This window comes from Hypomesus nipponensis, chromosome 4, assembly GCF_054491055.1.
Source record: "Hypomesus nipponensis isolate SF chromosome 4, ASM5449105v1, whole genome shotgun sequence".
Taxonomy (NCBI): Eukaryota; Metazoa; Chordata; class Actinopteri; order Osmeriformes; family Osmeridae; genus Hypomesus; species Hypomesus nipponensis.
The window spans coordinates 14,664,755-14,685,044 of NC_140364.1; the positions used below are offsets into that span (position 1 = coordinate 14,664,755).

General features: G+C 50.3%; 1 protein-coding gene across 1 annotated transcript; it reads left to right on the forward strand.

The window, feature by feature from the left end:
* Positions 1 to 722: 722 nt before the first annotated feature.
* Positions 723 to 19,911, forward strand: LOC146295760 (TGF-beta receptor type-2-like). The gene is made up of 8 exons (XM_084696897.1): positions 723 to 960; positions 4,968 to 5,115; positions 5,516 to 5,706; positions 7,671 to 8,185; positions 8,618 to 8,869; positions 9,772 to 9,913; positions 16,836 to 16,960; positions 18,621 to 19,911. The coding sequence occupies exons 1-8, from the start codon at positions 888 to 890 to the stop codon at positions 18,798 to 18,800; spliced, it is 1,626 nt and encodes a 541-aa protein (XP_084553023.1). The 5' UTR covers positions 723 to 887; the 3' UTR covers positions 18,801 to 19,911.
* The last annotated feature ends 379 nt before the right edge of the window (positions 19,912 to 20,290 follow it).

Genomic DNA, 20,290 nt, shown 5'->3' on the forward strand with positions numbered 1-20,290 from the left:
CCTGTGCTCAGGGATAAGTTTGAAGTTGCTAATATGGTATTAATGTTTGCCGTGCCAAGTAGCTGAGATGTGGTTACTTTGCACCGCGCCTGGAAATTACAGACTGTTCTTCATCTCTGACCATACTGTTAGAACTGTAAATTGGTGACCCTTGATTTTCCGCTGCATTTTCTTAATGGACTGTTTGTATGTTGGTTTGGATAAAAGTGTCTGCTAAATGAATAAAATGAAAATGTTGTTTCATTTGATTTGAACTGTACAACCCTGTAACTAACAATGAACAATGAACATAAGAAAACTTTGACGAAAGAAAACATTTGACCATGCTTTTTTTTTATCAGAACAGAACTTTTCTCAGAACGGCAACTTTTTTTCAGAATCAGAATTAAAAAAATTCATATTCATATTTCTCCTCAAATATTTCGTTGGAGGTTATGTCTTTAACTGTAGACTGCAGATATTATGTGAAGATTGGAAAATAATCTTGACTTGTCTTCTCTTCTTCTAAAGCCATACTGGGCTGTGTCTATATTTGAAGCATGTCATTTCAAGCTGTGTCTTGCTACAGTATGCTAAGATCTTGTAATGACATGTTTCAAGCTGCACTGCTGCGAACCAGCTTTTCAGAACTGCAGGAACCGCTCTGCCTTCTCGAAAGATTTCCTGTTTCATGCTATGTGCACTCTGTGAGTCATATATGGCAAGTTCAGCCCCGTCTGTTTACTTTTCACCGGGGGCAGAGAAGAGAGACGCAGAAGGGTCGAGGGAGAGCAACAGGCGGACTTGAGAACTTTTCAGGAGCGTCGAAAAATAAAGACTGGATATTTGTAGTTGGTTAGGTATTGGGTATTTAATGAAAAGAAGAGAAGTGTATGGGCCGTTTCTAAATGGAGCTACTTCGGTTTTCTGCTTTCTGGTGTGGAACGATACTCTTTGGTAGTATTGTTTTAGAGCAGACTGGTGAGTAAAACTTTATAATGTGCTTAACGAAGCGAGCGGTTGCGCGTTAATTGAAAGCAATAAAGTGGTTTATTAACTCCCTTAGGGTGGGTTTCTGACGCTTCTAACTTTGAAATGTGTCTTATCCTCCTCCGAAGCATAATCAATTCTTAAAGTCATTCATTTGTCGTAGGCAGCAGGTGGCCAGCGATAAGAGAAGGAGACTAGTCATTTTGACTTCACGCCGTTCTTGTTAAGCTGAAGAAAATACGAAAACATACGCGGCGGATTCTTGCTAGCCTATTGCCGTTACTGCTATGCTTATTAAAGCAAGCAAGTCAGTCGATATTTTTCCATTTTCTGGACCCGGAGTGAACTTTTATTTAACTCTACGCCCTGTAAGCCGCTGACACATTCACACAGGCAAAAGTAAGGCATAAGCTAATATGGATATGCGCTGACACGTGGTGACTTATAAACGTTATTTGTCTATCTACTTGACTTCCTTCTGTAACAAGTATCCACGTGATAGTTTCAGATAGTTCAGTTTTAGCAGAAGTTCCACCTGTTGCAATCAACGTCCTCCACGACGGTTTTAAGAAAGTTTCACTCAAGTTTTGAATGTGCGACGACAATGGGAAGATGTTGCTCTTTAATCGTCTTGGGGTAGACTTGGAGACTTTAATCTCCTGCTCTTTGTCCCTGTCGCCAACTCAGTCCCCATGGCTCCAAACAGCTCTGACTTCGTCTAATCTTCTCTTCTCCTCCTCTTCAATTAAATCTGGCCCTGGGTGACAATTACCAGCATCCATCCCTACCGCCTCACGCCTCCCTGGGTCTAAATGACATACTCTTTGAGAAAAGTTTGTCTAATGATATAATTACCCCGACTGCTCCTCTATCCACCGCAATGCCGCCAGGCCCTTTAAACCGTGTCTGCTCTTAGCTACATTCAACCTTCAGCTGTTCTCTTCAAAAGCACCCAACGCAGTAACAGCCTCGGGACAAATTCAGAAATTGCAATTTTTAAGCTCAAGTCTGGTGGAGTAGTTAAGCTTAATGTCTTTATTTGTTTGAGATTTAGCCTTCGGGCTTCTGGGAGACCAAAGCCAGAGAGCGTATACAATATCCGTCTGCAATATCCTGAAGGCGAGAGCTCTGCGTTGAGCAGCGCATGCCTTGTGGAAGTGGACCTCAGTTCTCCAGCTGTTTGCTAGCTCTGGCCGGTGGCTGAGGCCCAGCCCTCCTTGAAGACCAGCCCAGGCTGGGCTACAGAGGGCTTTTTGTCCCTGTTTAAGGGAGCACAGCTGAAGGAGTTCTCTATCTATCTCTCTCTCTCTCTCTGCCTTTCCCTCTCTCTCTTAATCTCTCTCTCTGCTCGTCTTGATTTCTCTCTCTCTGAGTCAGACCTAAACTTCTTGCACGAAGGAGATCCGTTTCTCTCCCTCTCCTTCCCCCTCTCTCTCCTTCCCCCCCCTCTCCTTCCCCCCTCTCTCCTTCCCCCTCTCTCTCCTTCCCCCCCTCTCCTTCCCCCCTCTCTCCTTCCCCCTCTCTCTCCTTCCCCCTCTCTTGCCTTCCCCCTCTCTCTCCTTCCCCCTCTCTCTCCTTCCCCCTCTCTCTCCTTCCCCCTCTCTCCTTCCCCCCCTTTCTCCTTCCCCCTCTCCCCCTCTCTCCTTCCCCCCTCTCTCCTTCCCCCCCCTCTCCTTCCCCCTCTCTTGCCTTCCCCCTCTCTCTCCTTCCCCCTCTCTCTCCTTCCCCCTCTCTCTCCTTCCCCCTCTCTCTCCTTCCCCCTCTCTCCTTCCCCCCCTCTCTCCTTCCCCCTCTCTCCTTCCCCCCCTTTCTCCTTCCCCCTCTCTCTCCTTCCCCTTCTCTCCTTCCCCCTCTCTCCTTCCCCCTCTCTCTCCTTCCCCCTCTCTCCTTCCCCCTCTCTCTCTTCTCTCCTTCCCCCTCTCTCTCAGTCCTAAACTCCTGGCGTGAAGAAACATTCTCTGTGAGGTGGGGTGGGGTGTCGGAGCTGAAAGCTCATTGGTTCCCAGCTGACCCCGGCCTGCGTGGTTAGACCCCAGAGCGGATTATTTTGACACAGTGGGTCAAACGATCAGACTAAGTTGCCCTATCAGACATGGCACCCCCTGCTGGTAGAACCAACCCAAAGGGGCCCAGATCTCCAATCTCCCTTGGCTCAACCCAACTCTGCTAGATAAATAGATATCTCCCCGAAGAAAATAGTTGGGCTGGGCTGTGAATATGAAGACGGTGAGCTACTTTCACTTCTGTTGTTGTGTCATGAGACACACACACAGATTCCTACACCGTAATGCAGACGAGCCTCGCGTACTTATAAGACTGTGACAGCGTAAGCTGATTTTCCTCCCTCCGTATTTTCCTCCTGTCTTTCTCCTCCTCCTCCTCGTCTTAAGGTTGTTAATGGCGTTCCAGGAGTGGGCTTTACGTCACCTAAAACCCATGAAGTGATCTGGCAGTTGTCTTCTCTGTCCTCCTACATACTGGCTTTCATTCTCTCTTCCTCTGTCGCTCTCTCCACTCTCTCTTTCACTTTCCATCTGTCGCTTCCTCTGTCTCTCCCTCCTTTTCTCTCTGAATCTCTCTTCTTAATTGCTTTTACTCTCTCTATATCTCTCTCCCTCTCTCTCTCTCTCTCTCTCCCCCTCTGTCCCTCTCTCTCTCTGTCTCTCTCTCTTTCTCTCTCTCTCGCTGTCCTTTAAGTCTTGGCAGAGGCTTAAGTGAGTGAATTGATCCCTAAGTGACTGACTGAATTCAGCAGAATTAGACGAAATCTCTTTACATCCTCTTTTTTTCTTTTAGGATCCTGTTTATTTGAATCCACTTGCAACTCAACAATAGAAAACCACACACACACACACACACGCCCACGTGTTTCCGTGGCTGCACAAGCTGCACGTGGTAGACACATACACATACACGTACGCTGGTCTCCTTGCTGTCTAATGCTATCAATATCCATTAGGTCCTTTTTGGTATTCACAAAGCGAACCGGCAAGGCACAGCTCATCAATTTAACAAGTTAGTGATCGCTCAGGTGAAAGATATATTGATGTTCTTGTCGTTTGTTAGTTCATGCCTGTTGTCTGTGTTGATGGCTATCTACATCACACAAGGGGGCCCTCATCACACAAGTCATGTGTTTGAACACGAACGCAACCGCCGCAAAGCCTCTCTTAAATCACTCTTCACACAAGATATGTCAAAGAACATTTCAGAAATGGTTTTTGTGAGATTTTTAATTGACGACTTTTATACCTGAGTGCTTCATTTATTTGAGAGAAATAAGCCTGTCGGGCTTCTATCTGGTGGATGAGTCATCGACGTAATGTTGTTTTAGAAGGAGTTGGCTATGTTTAGCGATAGTAAAACTATCTAAATCTTACTGTAGCTTGTGTAGATCATTAGCGTTTGTTCCATTTTCCACATTTCATTGCAGTGTCAGGATTATCAGAAGTTCCATTAATGAGAAACCCGTAACTGGAATATCTTGCTATTGTTTAACTAGTTCAGTCGACCATATCTTTGGAGTGTAAAGTAAAGTATTGTGTGAGACGGGTCAGGTTTTGGAAAAATCTTCTTTGGTAGTTGAGGCTCCATATGACAGTACAGTCACTCAAGCACAAATCAAGCACAGTATTTGTATTTTCAAATAGTAATTCCTGCCTGTGACGTTGTTTTGTCTGTGAAGTGTGATATCTGAAGTGTGATATCTGTTCTAGACATCTACATCATAACCTTTAGGAGGGTGATTTGAGGTGGGAGTCAGTATGAAGACGAGACAACTTTGAGTGGGGCGAAATAGGGAACCACTAAAACCAGACTGAAATAATCTTATCTCCCTGTCTGGTTTGCCCTCTCTCCTCCCTCCTTCCTGTTTCCTTCCTCTTCCCTCCTCTCTCTTGGATCGCTCTCATCTCCCCCTCTCTCCTCCCTTCCTTGTCTCCCCCCCATCCCTCCTCTCCTCTCCCCTGTGTCGTCGTCCCCCCTCCTGGCCCACTCAGAGGCTATGCCAGGCCTCCTCCGGTGGTCCAGGCTGTGTAGGTTCTGCGACGTGCGGTCCACCAGCTGCGCAGGCACAGGGACCTGCACCAGCGACTGTGACAGGAGCGCCATCTGTGAGCACCGCGACGAGGTCTGTGTCAGCATCTGGTGAGTAGTCATGGCGATGCTCGGGGGTTCGAGTCGGCCGAGGTGGAGGAGGGTTCGGTTGCATGCTGGGTAGTGTAGTCCGTCTCGGTGCATGATTGGGTTTTCATCCGTGGTTTCTCTAAAGGCCATTTCACACTGCCCCAACAAACACACAACTACTGTTGTACTACATTCCACGGTTGGGTTTAGATCGTTTGGACTGATAACTGACATTGGGGTTAGGGCAGCGCCCTACACCGACACCAACAGGCACATCACACCAACACAACTCAACAACTTAACTGTTGGTGTTAGACGCTGTTAGTTTGGGCAGCGTGAATCATACTGCATGTGCGTGACTTGAAAGTTACTCCCGGTGTTACCGGACGGCAGTGGAGCTAACGTCTGAGGCTTCTCCCAGGAGGAAGACAGACGACAACATGACAATGGACACCGTGTGCCACAACCCGGCGCAGCGCCTGCACGGCCTGATCCTGGACGACTACAACAGCAGCCGCTGTGAGATGAGGGAGAAGAAAGTCATGGGCTCAATCTTCTTTATCTGTTCCTGCAGCATTGACGAGTGCAATGACAGTGTCGTCTTCACGCACAGTAAGTGTTGTGTTGTCACGATGCGTCATTGGGACGACCTTGTCCAGGCAGCGTTGTGTTTAGGATTATTGTGTTGTTGTTACGGCATGCTATGCTAATTCCTGTGTTGTGTTCTGTTATGCTACGTTATGTTATGCTATGCTGTGTTCTGTAATGCTATGCTGTGCTACGTTGCTTCATGCTATGTAATGCTATCTCGAGACACAGATCTCCAACACAAACTTGTAGGCTACTCTTCCGGTCATGTAACACGGCCTGGAAAACAACAACTGTGGAAACCATAAATTTGTGTCTCATGTTCAGAACACGTCGCCAGGAATGTTTGCGCAATTTCTAGTTAACTGCTCAGTGTCTGAACAGTAACATGTGTGATCGCCGTGTACACTCTCCCAATACAAGATAGCTAACAGGTTGTCAGGCAGAATCCAGTTTCCGTCTTGGCTGTGTAGCCGCATGTGTTTTGACTACCGCGTGCAGGCGCTGAGACACATTTCAGACCTGGCTGCCTGTTGACAGGGGCCAAATTGAAAGCATCTGCGAAGGCGGAATGACGTCACGGAAAAGAAATGTGCTCCCAGCCAGGGAGCATGGATGGATGACTTCACACACATGAATGTTCTCCACAGACTACCTGACAAGAGGAGAGTACAGCAGGCTAGAGTAGACGAGAGGAGACTAGAGTAAAGTAGGGTAGATTAAAGCAGAGCAGGGCAGAGCAGGGCAGAGCAGGGCAGAGCAGAGCAGGGCAGAGCAGGGCAGAGCAGGGCAGAGCAGGGCAGAGCAGGGCAGAGCAGGGCAGAGCAGGGCAGAGCAGGGAGCACACAGGCGTTCAGACAGGCCTCATGGTTGCTATGTTACTGCCGACCATGTGCAGATTCAAGCCAGGAACTCTCCTGATTTCTCTCACTTTTTTCCAAGAATTTTGAAAAAAAATTCAGTCTCGGTCTGGATGTGTGTCTGTATTTCTCGCTCGCTCCCTCCCTCTCTCTGTATCTCCTCCCTCTCTCTCTGTCCTCCCTCCATCCCTCTCTCTCCCTCTTTCTCTCTCTGTCTGGCTCTTTCTCGCTCGCTCTCTCTCTGTGTAAACCAACACAAACAGGCAGGGGCCATGTTGAGGATGTCAGACTTGTGGTTTCCTGTCTGACTGCAAAAATGAGAGCGAGAGCTTGACAGGCCTTTGCTGTTGACCCCTTTTTCTCTCCCCCTCCCCCCTCCTCCCCCCTCCCTCCTCCTCCCCCCTCCTCTTCGTATTGCCCTCCAGTGTTATTACACGGCGCGCAGAGCAACCGGACGACTTGTAAATAACTCCTTGGTGTCCATCCAGCTCTCTTTATTCTTTTACGATGTTCCACGTCTCCCATTAAGCTTCCCGAAAATAGGATCCTAAACGCAACACATGGATAAACAGTCATCAGGTTCCCCCGGCAGAGTGGCCGGGCCCCAAACCACGCCACGCCCTCCAGATACGACGACCAGCCTGCGTCTATAAGGAGATACAATGTGCGGTTGGCCGGGTTGAAGCACGCTGTTGTTCAGGAACCAGGACTAACTTTAGCTCCTCCAGCCTTGGTGACATTCCTCAGGGAGGTGTCAAGTAGCCCGGTCGTCTTGGCGTAGAGGAGCCTTGCTCTGACCTTTGCAGGATGCTGTCAGGACGCTGCTCTTATTGATCTCACTGTGCTGGTCTCGGGGTTCGCGTAGGGAACACTGGGGGCTTGTGTGTTCTCTTGCGTGTGGTGTTCCGACCTAGGGGACAACGCGTGAGCAGAGAGCATCAGATCTGGAGGATCTGAAACCTTCTCATCTCATGCTGCTTGTTCCATGGGCTGTTTGTACGCCTTTTGATGTCCTGCATCTCTCTCCGCACTTAAGAAACTTGTTTTAAGGGTTTTCTCTCTCTCTCTCTTGCTCTCTCTCTCTCTCTCTCTCTCTTTGCACTTAAGTACCATGTCTCTTGTCCCCAGCCTCCCAGGTGGGCTCAGTGATCCTGGTGAGTCTGGGACCCCTCCTCCTGCTGGCGGTCCTCGTCATCTCCTTCTTCTACTGGTACCGCGTGTACAGCCAGCGCCACTCCGGCGCCAAGCGCAAGAAGTCCCCGCAGCGGGACTTCAGCGACGGCCAGGCCATCATCATGAGCGAGGAGGGCTCTGAGTCCAGCTCCACGCTGGCCAACAACCTCAACCACAACACGGAGTTGCTGCCCATCCAGCTGGACGGCCAGGTGGGGAAGGGCCGCTTCGCCGAGGTGTACAAGGCCAAGCTGAAGCAGGGTGCCTCCGCCGCGGAGCAGGCCTTTGAGACGGTGGCCGTGAAGATCTTCCCGGACGAGGAGTACGCCTCCTGGAAGAACGAGAAGGACATCTTCTCCGACGCCGACCTCCGTCACGAGAACGTCCTGCACTTCCTGACGGCGGAGGAGAGGAAGGTGGAGCGACAGTATTGGCTGATCACTGCGTTCCATCCCCGTGGCAACCTACAGGTGTGTGATGCGTCTGGGGTCGCTGTTTATGAGACGTGGTAAGGTAGTTACTTGGCCCCGCTGTGGACGACCTGTAGCGTGAATTGACATGCGATAGCGTGTCGTTAGCGTGTAAAAAAATTCATGAGCAAATCACATGTTCGCACGCATAAAACCATAATTGTGACTTTAGCATCATTTTGGCAAAATATAACATTATCAGAAAAAGCATTAGCATACTGTGTGTTCACACTCACAAAACATCACAATGATACGCTAACACACATCTGGTAAATGTCTTTGGTTAAGATGTCTTTCACGTTTCTTTATAGTAACAGACAGGTCATAGTGACAGTGAACATGGTCACCGTGACAACCTGTGGTGGTCGTCCAAGGGTGAGTTTGATATTGATCCCCCCCCCTGCCCCCCCCACCCCCCCCCCCCTCTGCCAGGAGTACCTCACAAACCACATCATCACCTGGGAGGACCTGTGGGTGCTGGGCGAGTCCCTGGCTCAGGGTGTGGCCCACCTCCACAGCGACCACACCCCCTGCGGACGATACAAGGTGCCCATCGTCCACCGGGACATCAAGAGCTCCAACATCCTGGTGAAGAACGACCTGACGTGCTGCCTCTGTGACTTCGGCCTGGGGCTGAGGCTGGACAACTCCTTGTCCGTGGATGAGCTGGCCAACAGCGGACAGGTGTGAAGCTCATCCCTCCGTCTCTCATCCCCTCATTCCCTTCTCTGCTGGATCGTGGCCTTGGTCGTTTATCCTGTCATCCTCCTCTCCCCTCTCCCTCGCTCCTCTCTCATCTCTCCTCTCCTTCACCTCCTCTCCGCTCGCCCCCCACTCTCCTCTCCCTCACCCCCTCTACATCTTTCAGACTCAGTAATCTCCACTGAAGTGTTCCCTCCAGGGTTCAGCTGTGTTTCTGTGGCCAGGAGAGAGATCTCTCTGTCTGGCTGTCTCCTCGCTTCGAGCTGGGGGCACTGATTAATAATGTTGATGAAGGACAAAGTCTTGTTAGTCTCTTGTTTTATTAGAGCCATCAGACTAATGAGTTTGATTGGGTCCTAATGAATGGAGCTGTTATTGTGTTGCTCTAACAGGCCCGGGTCGTTAACAGTCTGTTATGGGAGTGAGTCATTATGGAGATTAGAGTGTTATACACTGCCTCCCTGACTCTACAGTCAGGTCTTCATACTGTAAACACCACACTGTGTGTGTGTGTGAGTTAGACATGTATCTATCTATGTGTGTTTGTACCGGAATTTTCGGACTGTAAACCGCGCCTTTTGTCGCATTTTTTGACCCTGCGGCTTATATAACGGTGCGGCTAATCTATGGATTTTTACAGCTAACGGTTAATACATGGGAGCTTCCTCAAGCAGCCATCTCTTTCCCGACAGCTAATAACATATGTTAATTAAACATTAAAACACCTGCAGTTTATAGTCCAGTGCAGCTTATATATGTACACATCATTCAATTTAGCGGCTTATATAACGGTGCACCTTATAGTCCGGTAAAACTATGGTATATATCTGTGTGTGTGCGTGTCCACGTGTGTGCGTGTAGCTAACGTGTGTTCCTCTGGTCAGGTGGGCACAGCCAGGTACATGGCCCCTGAGGTGCTGGAGTCCAGGATCAACCTGGAGAACATCGAGTCCTTCAAGCAGACGGACGTGTACTCCATGGCCCTGGTGCTCTGGGAGATCACGTCCCGGTGTGACGCCATCGGAGGTCAGTCCCACAGCCTGTCAGTCCCACAGCCTGTCAGTCCCACAGCCTGTCAGTCCCACAGCCTGTCAGTCCCACAGCCTGTCAGTCCCACAGCCTGCTAGCCCACCTGCAGCACCTCCTGCTGTTAGACCCGAGCTCCTCTTTCTCAAATCTTCTCCTCTCCCTCTATCTCTCTCTCTCTCTCTCTCTCTCTCTCTCTCTCTCTCTCGCTCTCTCGCTCTCTCTGTCTCTCTCCCTCTCTCTCCCTCTCTCTGTGACGGCTCAGCAGGATTAGCTTGAGTGATCACGTGGATTTTGTTCCTTTTCCCTCTGTGGGAACGGACGTCAGCACTTTAACAGAAAGGTTTCTCACGCGCACGCACACACCGTCCATTGCGGGGCCGTCCCAAGGCTCCCTTTGCTAACCTACCATGCCATTTGTCCTGTTTGTGGTTCGACCTCACAAGGCCAGGATGCCAGCCCATAATAGATACGTCTGATTCCCCTGTCCGCACCAAGCGCTAAGTCGCGTCATGTGACACCCGGGTGTTTGTTTAAAACTCCCCCCCGTCTCAGAGGTGTACTCTATGCCCCCCTTCCCCCCCCCCCCCCATCTTTGTTTCCATTGTGCCACTGTGGTGATTGAGGGCTGTCGATGCCACTTCCTGTTTTCAATTCTCCTCCCCCTTGAACCTATGGCTGGGGGTGAAGCCTTGGCTCTGAAGGAACAGCAGGGCAGGGTGAGGAGGAAGAGTGGGGGGCGATGAGGTGTGTGTGTGTTTGTGTATGTATGCCCTGCTGGTACACCTCCCTAATGAAAATAGTCAATTTCCTGTTTTGCGCTGAGCAGAAACCTGTGATTGGATGATCTTTAGGTCAGAGAGACATAGGAGGTTTGTAGATGTGAGACTTGGAAGGAGTTGGGAGCATGAATGAGGTCATTATTCATAATGTTGTCATCGTTCATAATTCTACATTTATGTTAGATGCTGTAGATTGCTCATAAGAATCGAATAGAATTGTGTTTCATGTAGGGTTAGGACTCATTTACTGTTCCCTGGTGTAGATTATTGATTTGAGGTTTAGACAGGAGCAAGAAAACTGCCCAGAGAAGCTGGACCTTAATACTAAAGACAAATAGATGTTCTGGCAGGGGTATGTAAAAGTGCTGCTTTATGGTAGAAGTGCTGCTTTATGGTAGAAGTACTGCTTTATGGTAGAAGTGCTCCCAGACTAAGTGAGGGAAGGTTTCCGTTCAGGTATTAATAAGGCAGGTCTGTCATGCAGATTCCTTCTGTAATGGTTGTAAGTGTGTGGCTGTTCCAGTTCCTCCTATAGCAGTCGTCTGGTCTGGAGGGATGACACACGTGCCTAGCAGGCGTGTCAGACACCCAGACCCCCTGACTACACAGGAGTCACTACACTGTCTTTCTCTCCCCATGTCTCTCTCTTTATATCTCTGTCCGTGTTTCTCTTTGATTCTCCCTCTGTCTCTCTCTCTCTCTCTCTCTCTCTCTCTCTCTCTCTCTCTCTCTCTCTCTCTCTCTCTCTCTCTCTCTCTGTCTCTCTCCTTTTATGTTTCTCTGTTTTTGTTTCCCACCTCCCCCCCAGGTCTCTCCTGCACTAGGAAATTACCCCCGCTCCCCCTCCTCTCCCCCCCGCTCCCCCTCCTCTCCCCCCCCGCTCCCCCTCCTCTCCCCCCCGCTCCCCCTCCTCTCCCCCCCCCACTCCCCCTCCTCTCCCCCTCCTCTCCCCCCCACTCCCCCTCCTCTTCCCCCCACCTCCCCCAGGTCTCTCTGCAGACTGAAAGACAGACAGGACATTCAGCAGGCAGACAGGGAGAGGCCAGGACAGAGTGGATTTACGGCAGGATAGGAGTTGGGGAGGAGAAACTGAGATAATCCATGTGTTTTGCTTTAGTCTGCTTTCTCACTTCCCTCCTCTCCCTCCTCCTTCCTCCGTCCCTCATCTATCCCTTCCCCTCTCCCCTCTTCTTCCCTCCCTCCCCTGGACCCGTCGCCTCGGGAGGGAGCACGAGGGAGCAGGAGGGGGCAGGAGAGCAGGAGGGGGCAGGAGGGAGCAGGAGAGCAGGAGGGGGCAGGATAGGGCAGGAGAGAGCAGGAGGGAGCAGGATAGGGCAGGAGAGAGCAGGAGGGAGCAGGAGAGAGCAGGAGGGAGCAGGAGGGAGCAGGAGGGAGCAGGAGGGAGCAGGAGAGAGCAGGAGGGGGCAGGAGGGGGCAGAAGAGGGCAGGAGGGGGCAGGAGGGAGCAGGAGGGGGCAGAAGAGGGCAGGAGAGGGCAGGAGAGAGCAGGAGGGGGCAGGAGGGGGCAGGAGGGAGCAGGAGGGGGCAGGAGGGAGCAGGAGGGGGCAGGAGGGGGCAGGAGGGGGCAGGAGGGGGCAGGAGGGAGCAGGAGGGGGCAGGAGGGGACAGGAGGGGGCAGGAGGGAGCAGGAGGGACAGGTCTTTCTGGAGGAGAGAGCAGGAGAACCTGGCCTCTCTCTCTGCCAGTATGTTAAGATGTTCCTCCCCGGGGGGAAAGATGCTCCGAGAGATTGTCAGGTTACGTCTCTGTCTGTGACAGTGGCGCCATTGAAACGCAATGTGTTCTCTCACACACAGACAGGGCACTCTCCCCCACACACACACACACACACATCTCTCACCTGTCAGTCTTGTCAATACCTGCTCTGAGGTTCCCAGGCTGTCGTTGTAGCTTGGAATGATACTTATGACACCATAAAACTCCCCCCACCTTCATCTCTCTCACACACCCACACACGACACAAGCGGACACATTCCCAACAGCATTCCAACCAACCGTCATATGATAAGGAGAGAGGGGGAGAGAGAGAGAGAGAGAGAGAGAGAGAAGAGGGAGTTAGAGGAGAAGAGAGGAGTTAGGGAAGGTAGTAGTGAAGGAGGGAAGGTAGACGTGTGTGAGAGAGGGGAAAGGAAGAGTAAGGAAATTGCCCCTCTGGGATAAATAAAGTTTTTAGAATTGAATTGAATTGAAGGAAGAATAGAGGACTGAGGGTGGAAAGAAAAGGGAGGGAGGGAAGGGTGGGGGGGGGGGAGAAGGGAGGGGAGAAGGAAGGGTAGAAGGGAGGGGAGAAGGGAGGGGAGAAGGGAGGGGAGAAGGGTGTTGACCATCTCTCTGCCGGGAAAATACCTTCTCTCCCATGAGGGATTCTGGGTAGTAGAGCAGGGCAGAGCAGCTGCTCTCCAGATGTCAGTTCGAACCTCAGCTTCATTCCACCGCCTGTCTGTCTGCCTGTCTATCTGTCTGTCTGTGTACATGTCTGTCTCTGTCTGTCTGTCTGTCTGTGTACATGTCTGCCTGCCTGCCTGCCTGCCTGCCTGCCTGCCTGCCTGCCTGCCTGCCTGCCTGCCTGCCTGCCTGTCTGTCTGTCTGTCTGTCTGTCTGTGTACATGTCTGTCTCTGTCTGTCTGTCTGTCTGTGTACATGTCTGCCTGCCTGCCTGCCTGCCTGCCTGCCTGCCTGCCTGCCTGCCTGCCTGCCTGCCTGCCTGCCTGCCTGCCTGCCTGCCTGCCTGCCTGCCTGCCTGCCTGCCTGCCTGCCTGCCTGCCTGCCTGCCTGCCTGCCTGCCTGCCTGCCTGCCTGCCTGCCTGCCTGCCTGCCTGCCTGCCTGCCTGCCTGCCTGCCTGCCTGCCTGCCTGCCTGCCTGCCTGCCTGCCTGCCTGCCTGCCTGCCTGCCTGCCTGCCTGCCTGCCTGCCTGCCTGCCTGCCTGCCTGCCTGCCTGCCTGCCTGCCTGCCTGCCTGCCTGCCTGCCTGCCTGCCTGCCTGCCTGCCTGCCTGCCTGCCTGCCTGCCTGCCTGCCTGCCTGCCTGCCTGCCTGCCTGCCTGCCTGCCTGCCTGCCTGCCTGCCTGCCTGCCTGCCTGCCTGCCTGCCTGCCTGCCTGCCTGCCTGCCTGCCTGCCTGCCTGCCTGCCTGCCTGCCTGCCTGCCTGCCTGCCTGCCTGCCTGCCTGCCTGCCTGCCTGCCTGCCTGCCTGCCTGCCTGCCTGCCTGCCTGCCTGCCTGCCTGCCTGCCTGCCTGCCTGCCTGCCTGCCTGCCTGCCTGCCTGCCTGCCTGCCTGCCTGCCTGCCTGCCTGCCTGCCTGCCTGCCTGCCTGCCTGCCTGTCTGTCTGCCTGTCTGTCTGTCTGTCTGTCTGTCTGTCTGTCTGTCTGTGTACATGTCTGTCTGCAAAGGTACACACATCCTTCACTGCATCTGTAGAAGATATATTGTAAAAGACTGGTAGGAGCTCACAACACTTTTTCACTCAAATGAAAGTAAAGAAGTATGGGCTCTGACATTTACTGACTTATCACAGAATACAGACAAACGTGAAAATATAGGTGTGACATAACATGCCTCCCACCAAACAGCGCTGCTCAGAGAGCGTAGCTCGTCCCTGTGGATGGATGAATACTCACCTTCCTCCTGATTGACTCGTGTGGAAAGACTTGGAGGGGCAGCTTAACCACGTTCCTTCTCCTCCCAAAACTCCCTCGCTGTCCCCATCCCCTGAAAGAGAACCCAGGGCCAAACCAAGCCCGCTCTCTGGAGAGACTAACTGAGCCAGGATGGTTAGAATAACAATAATAATGATGTGTTCTAGTTGCAGATTTTTATCATTTTATCCCAAGCCATGCACGCTACAATGGAGGGATTTGAACCTGTGACATTTTGGTCTGCAGTCAAGTGCTCTAACCACAGAGCTACACCCTTCCTTTAGTATGAGAGGGTCTGTAAACCACATGAAGTCGGGATTGTTTGGAAAATACTCAGGCTGCCAAAACCCGATAGTCTCAGAGTCTAATTTCTGAAGCTTTTCAAAGCTTCAAAGGAGGGTCTTGAATCGTCTTCTCAGCGACGAGGAGTTTCCGACTCAGATACGCTTTCATACTATCGTCAGGCCCCCCCGTCAATGACAGGAAGCCAGAGAGAGGACAGGACAGGAAGCCAGAGAGAGGACAGGACAGGAAGCCAGAGAGAGGACAGGACAGGAAGCCAGAGAGAGGACAGGACAGGAAGCCAGAGAGAGGACAGGACAGGAAGCCAGAGAGAGGACAGGACAGGAAGCCAGAGAGAGGACAGGACAGGAAGCCAGAGAGAGGACAGGACAGGAAGCCAGAGAGAGGACAGGACAGGAAGCCAGAGAGAGGACAGGACAGGAAGCCAGAGAGAGGACAGGACAGGAAGCCAGAGAGAGGACAGGACAGGAAGCCAGAGAGAGGACAGGACAGGAAGCCAGAGAGAGGACAGGACAGGAAGCCAGAGAGAGGACAGGACAGGAAGCCAGAGAGAGGACAGGACAGGAAGCCAGAGAGAGGACAGGAAGGAAGTGTCACGTGGTGTCTAATGTCTGTTTGTTATAAAAAACTCAAACAGTGACCTCCTGAAACATCAGTCAAGTTTAATCAGGTTATTGTGTTCTGTGTGTCAGATTGGATTGCTTCTGCTTTCACTGGGGTTTTGTTTTGTTTTTGTAAGGACGTTGAATCTCTAAATATATCCCTGTCTGTGTTGTTGTATTTTGTCCAAACCACTGCCTTCTTTGTGATTTAGTGCCTGTGCCATTTCTGACTTTAATGTGGGGTTAGCGAGTGAAGACCCATGATCCCTCCAAACCAATACTGACCATCCCTTTGATTGTGGGACGACACGTGTGTGTGTGTGTGTGTTTGGACCGCTTAGTGCCCATAAGTGGAGTTAACTACTCATCCGGCATATTTTGGGATCCATTGTTTTGGAATCAACAAGATCGGACAGTTGTTTATGAAATCATATCTGCCTTGCTCAAAGCTCTATGGGGTTGCCCGTGACTGTCAAAGGGAGGAAACTGGATCACATTGACCAATGGGTGTGTGTATTTTTGCTGGAACTCTGCAACAAGGGAAATCAGGTTGCCAAAAACAGGAAGTTTGAGCCAGTTTGAAGTCAGCTGCTGCTCCAATGTGTGCAGCTTCTCCGCTGACTGTTCTAGAACACCAACAGATTCCACCGTGTCAAAGGGGTAGTGAATCAAAAGAAAAGTACTAAAGTTTTAGTACATTTTGACTAGGTTCATCTTCCAATATCTTAGTATATGTTGGCATTCTCTATCTGATTTTATCCTTGGTGACATGAATTGAACTCAAATCCATGCCAAAGTCAGTACACAAGTACACAAGTGCATGTATTCACGGTGGAACCCCCTCGACTCGCTCGGACCCCGTCTGTGTCTCCTGGGCAGTAAGGATCCGTGCTGGCCCAGGCAACTGGTCACTGTCAGTGTACAGGAATGTTTTTGCAAAACAGAGCTAACTCGCATACCCAATCGTAATCACAGGATCTGGATCTGGTCGTTTCATTCCGTCCTCTCCTCGTGTCTCTGAGGGCTCCGTTTGCTCCATCTGAGAACTCGACGCTTCAAAGTTTAGATTCATTTTCATACCCAGCCTGATCCGATCAATGTGGAGATGAACTGGCAGTAAACCTGTCGCCCCGGCTGAGTCATCCAGGCCAGATCTCTCTGCCTTTAGAGAAACTTGGAGGTTTTTAGACAGTTTTAGAGGCGCTTTCACAAGATGGTTGACAGTTTGCCCAACTGTGAGTTGGTGAGTTGTTTTAAGTACATTCACACCGATAAATGTAATAATATTGAATGTTTCTCTTTGGGCCTCTCCCCCCCAGCCCCAGACCACGAAGCGGACTCAACTGTTCTGACATCTGTGTTCCACTGCTCTATAAAGATACAACCAGCAGTTTCATTTGATTTCAGGGTGGAAACTGAAAACTGCTCTAAATGGGGGACTCCCACTTGTTCAGTTTATTTTATTTGTTCAGTTTAGATTGTCGGTGCACGTGTTGCCATGGTCACATTGCTCCTAGAGGTGGTGGAGAACAGACGTTTACACAGTTCTTAACGTGTGTGTGTGTGTGTGTGTGTGTGCAGAGGTGAAGGAGTACGAGCCGCCGTTTGGGAAGGTGAGGGACCACCCCTGTGTTGAGAGCATGAAGGACAGCGTGCTCCGAGACCGAGGACGTCCTGAAGTCCCCAGCAGCTGGACCAACCACCCGGTACCTACACACACGCACACACACACGCACACACATGTACACACACACACACGTACACACACACACACACACATGTACACACACACACGTACACACACACACACACATGTACCTACAAACACACACATGTACACACACACACATGTACACACACGCACACACATGTAAACACAGACAAACCCACCGACGGATATAAAAAATAAAAAAAACACACACACAAACAACTCCTCCCAAAAAAATACATTACCACACACGCACATTTCATTTCTCTCTCTCTATCTCTCACTCACTCACCCACTCACACACAAACATAACAAACATGCACATACTCAAACACAGCCACAAACCTTAAGACAACTTGCTCACGTCAAACCAACTCCACAAAAATACATTACCACACACACATCCTCTCCTCTAACACACACTCCCACACGCGCACACACTCACACACCCAAACCGCCTAACCACAGGTGCTCATGCAGACATCCTCAGAGGAATGTTTACAGACAGACGGGCATAGTTTCCCCCTGAAACCGTCTGGCAGTTTGTCTGAGTACATATGTCTGAGTGTGTGTCTGTGAGAGAGAGTGTGTGTGTGTGTCTGTGTGTCTGTGTTGTTGACTGTGGGTGTGTATCTGTATTGTTGACCGTGTGTGTGTGTGTGTGTGTATCTGTATTGTTGACCATGTGTGTGTGTGTGTGTGTATCTGTATTGTTGACCATGTGTGTGTGTGTGTGTGTGTGTGTGTGTATCTGTATTGTTGACCATGTGTGTGTGTGTGTGTGTGTATCTGTATTGTTGACCATGTGTGTGTGTGTGTGTGTGTGTGTGTATGTATTGTTGACCGTGTGTGTGTGTGTGTGTGTGTATATGTATTGTTGACCGTGTGTGTGTGTGTGTATATGTATTGTTGACCATGTGTGTGTATATGTATTGTTGACCGTGTGTGTGTGTGTGTGTGTGTGTGTGTGTGTGTATATGTATTGTTGACCGTGTGTGTGTGTGTGTGTGTATATGTATTGTTGACCATGTGTGTGTGTGTGTGTGTATATGTATTGTTGACCATGTGTGTGTATATGTATTGTTGACCGTGTGTGTGTGTGTATCTGTATTGTTGCCCATGTGTGTGTGTGTGTGTGTGTGTATCTGTATTGTTGCCCGTGTGTGTGTGTGTGTGTGTGTGTATATGTATTGTTGACCGTGTGTGTGTGTGTATCTGTATTGTTGCCCATGTGGGTGTGTGTGTGTGTGTATCTGTATTGTTGACCGTGTGTGTGTGTGTGTGTGTATCTGTATTGTTGACCATGTGTGTGTGTGTGTGTGTGTATGTATTGTTGACCATGTGTGTGTATATGTATTGTTGACCGTGTGTGTGTGTGTATCTGTATTGTTGACCATGTGTGTGTGTGTGTGTGTATATGTATTGTTGACCATGTGTGTGTATATGTATTGTTGACCGTGTGTGTGTGTGTGTATATGTATTGTTGACCATGTGTGTGTATCTGTATTGTTGACCGTGTGTGTGTGTATGTGTGTGTGTATATGTATTGTTGACCGTGTGTGTGTGTGTATCTGTATTGTTGCCCATGTGTGTGTGTGTGTGTGTGTATCTGTATTGTTGACCATGTGTGTGTGTGTGCTCCCCTGCTCCCCCTGCAGGGGATCCAGGTGGTGTGCTCCACCATTGACGAGTGCTGGGATCACGATCCCGAGGCTCGTCTGACCGCCCAGTGTGTCGCCGAGCGCTTCAACGACATGGAGGACCTGGACAAGCTGTCCGGACTCAGCGACTCCCAGGAGAAGATCCCAGAGGACGTGTCCGTGGTGGACGAGAAGTAACGCTCCGCGCGCAACGCCGCCCCACGCAGGCCTGGAGGAGGAACTGCACCCCGGCAGCTGAGTGGGAGGGAGACTCTGAGTCAAGTTCTGCTGGGGAACTGGAGGTTGCCGACCCAAGCTGGTGTTGGGTTTTTGTCAAACGTTAACAGCGGTTCTCCGACGAGACGGAGAGAGATTCAAGCATCGTGTGTAGTTGACCGTCCGGAACCGATCCAAAGATGGAACCGTAAGCCATAGGGGGACTGAGTGGAAGCGGAGGGTTGGAAACCTCCCTGCTGCCAACAGTTCTGTATGCACTTTATCAGCATCTATGCCTTCACTATAAGTTATGTGTATTCAGTTATCGCTACTTGATTATGACGCTAACAATGATGCTATCGCTATCTGATTATGAAGCTAACACGTACAGTATGACGATAACAAGGGTACAGCATGTAACACTAACAACATCGGCCCCTGTTTTTAACCTTTTTAAAGACTTTATGGAGGAGGTATGGGTGACAGAGGGGACTGGTGAACCGAAAAAAACAAGGAGGACATTAAGTTTAATTTCACAATTCAAGCGGGCGAATCCTGTGTTATAAAAGCGGAGATTGTTTCAGCTCACTGACCCCCCCCCCCCCCCCCGAAAATACAGATTTTCCTTACTGAGAGGACTATGAACTGTACAATAGAGGCTGTGAAGTCATCTTTGGAAGAGGAAAACTAGGACAGGATGAGGGCTAGAGAAGGGGAAAGGAAAGGAAGTTGTCTTTCCTCCTCTTGAGAGAGATGGGGCAGGGTGGAGGTCATAGAGCGCTCCACACAGAGCTTCACATCTTGTAAGTTTTCAGAACACGGAATTTACTGTGGCGAGAAAGTGCATACAATAAACATATACAGATCTTAATGAAAAAAAACTACATACACACACACACACACACACACACACATGCATTCACACACAAGTATCATCAACTCCATCTTGCTCAAAATGAAGATATGATGTAAGTGGTTATGAAAAGGACGACGATCAAAGTTCTTTCTTTTTGAAGGGGTCAGTCTGACCTCCCTGTGTATTATGTACAAAAGATTTAATTAAAGAGTTTCAGTATTCATTCTTATAAAACAAGCTTTTTCACATTTTTATGGAATTTCAAACTGAGGTTGTTAAATGTGTGTGGATTTGTGTTGCTGATTATGTGTTCGTCTATGAGGGTGTTGCTGTCTGTGTGTGTGTGGCTGACTGTGTGTGTGTGTGTGTTGGTGTGTGTGTGGCTGACTGTGTGTGTGTCTGTGTGTGTGTTGCTGACTGTGTGTGTGTGTGTGTGTGTGTGTGTGGCTGACTGTGTGTGTGTGTTGGTGTGTGTGTGGCTGACTGTGTGTGTGTCTGTGTGTGTGTCTGTGTGTTGCTGACTGTGTGTGTGGCTGACTGTGTGTGTGTCTGTCTGTGTGTGTGTTGCTGACTGTGTGTGTGTGTGTGTGGCTGACTGTGTGTGTGTCTGTCTGTG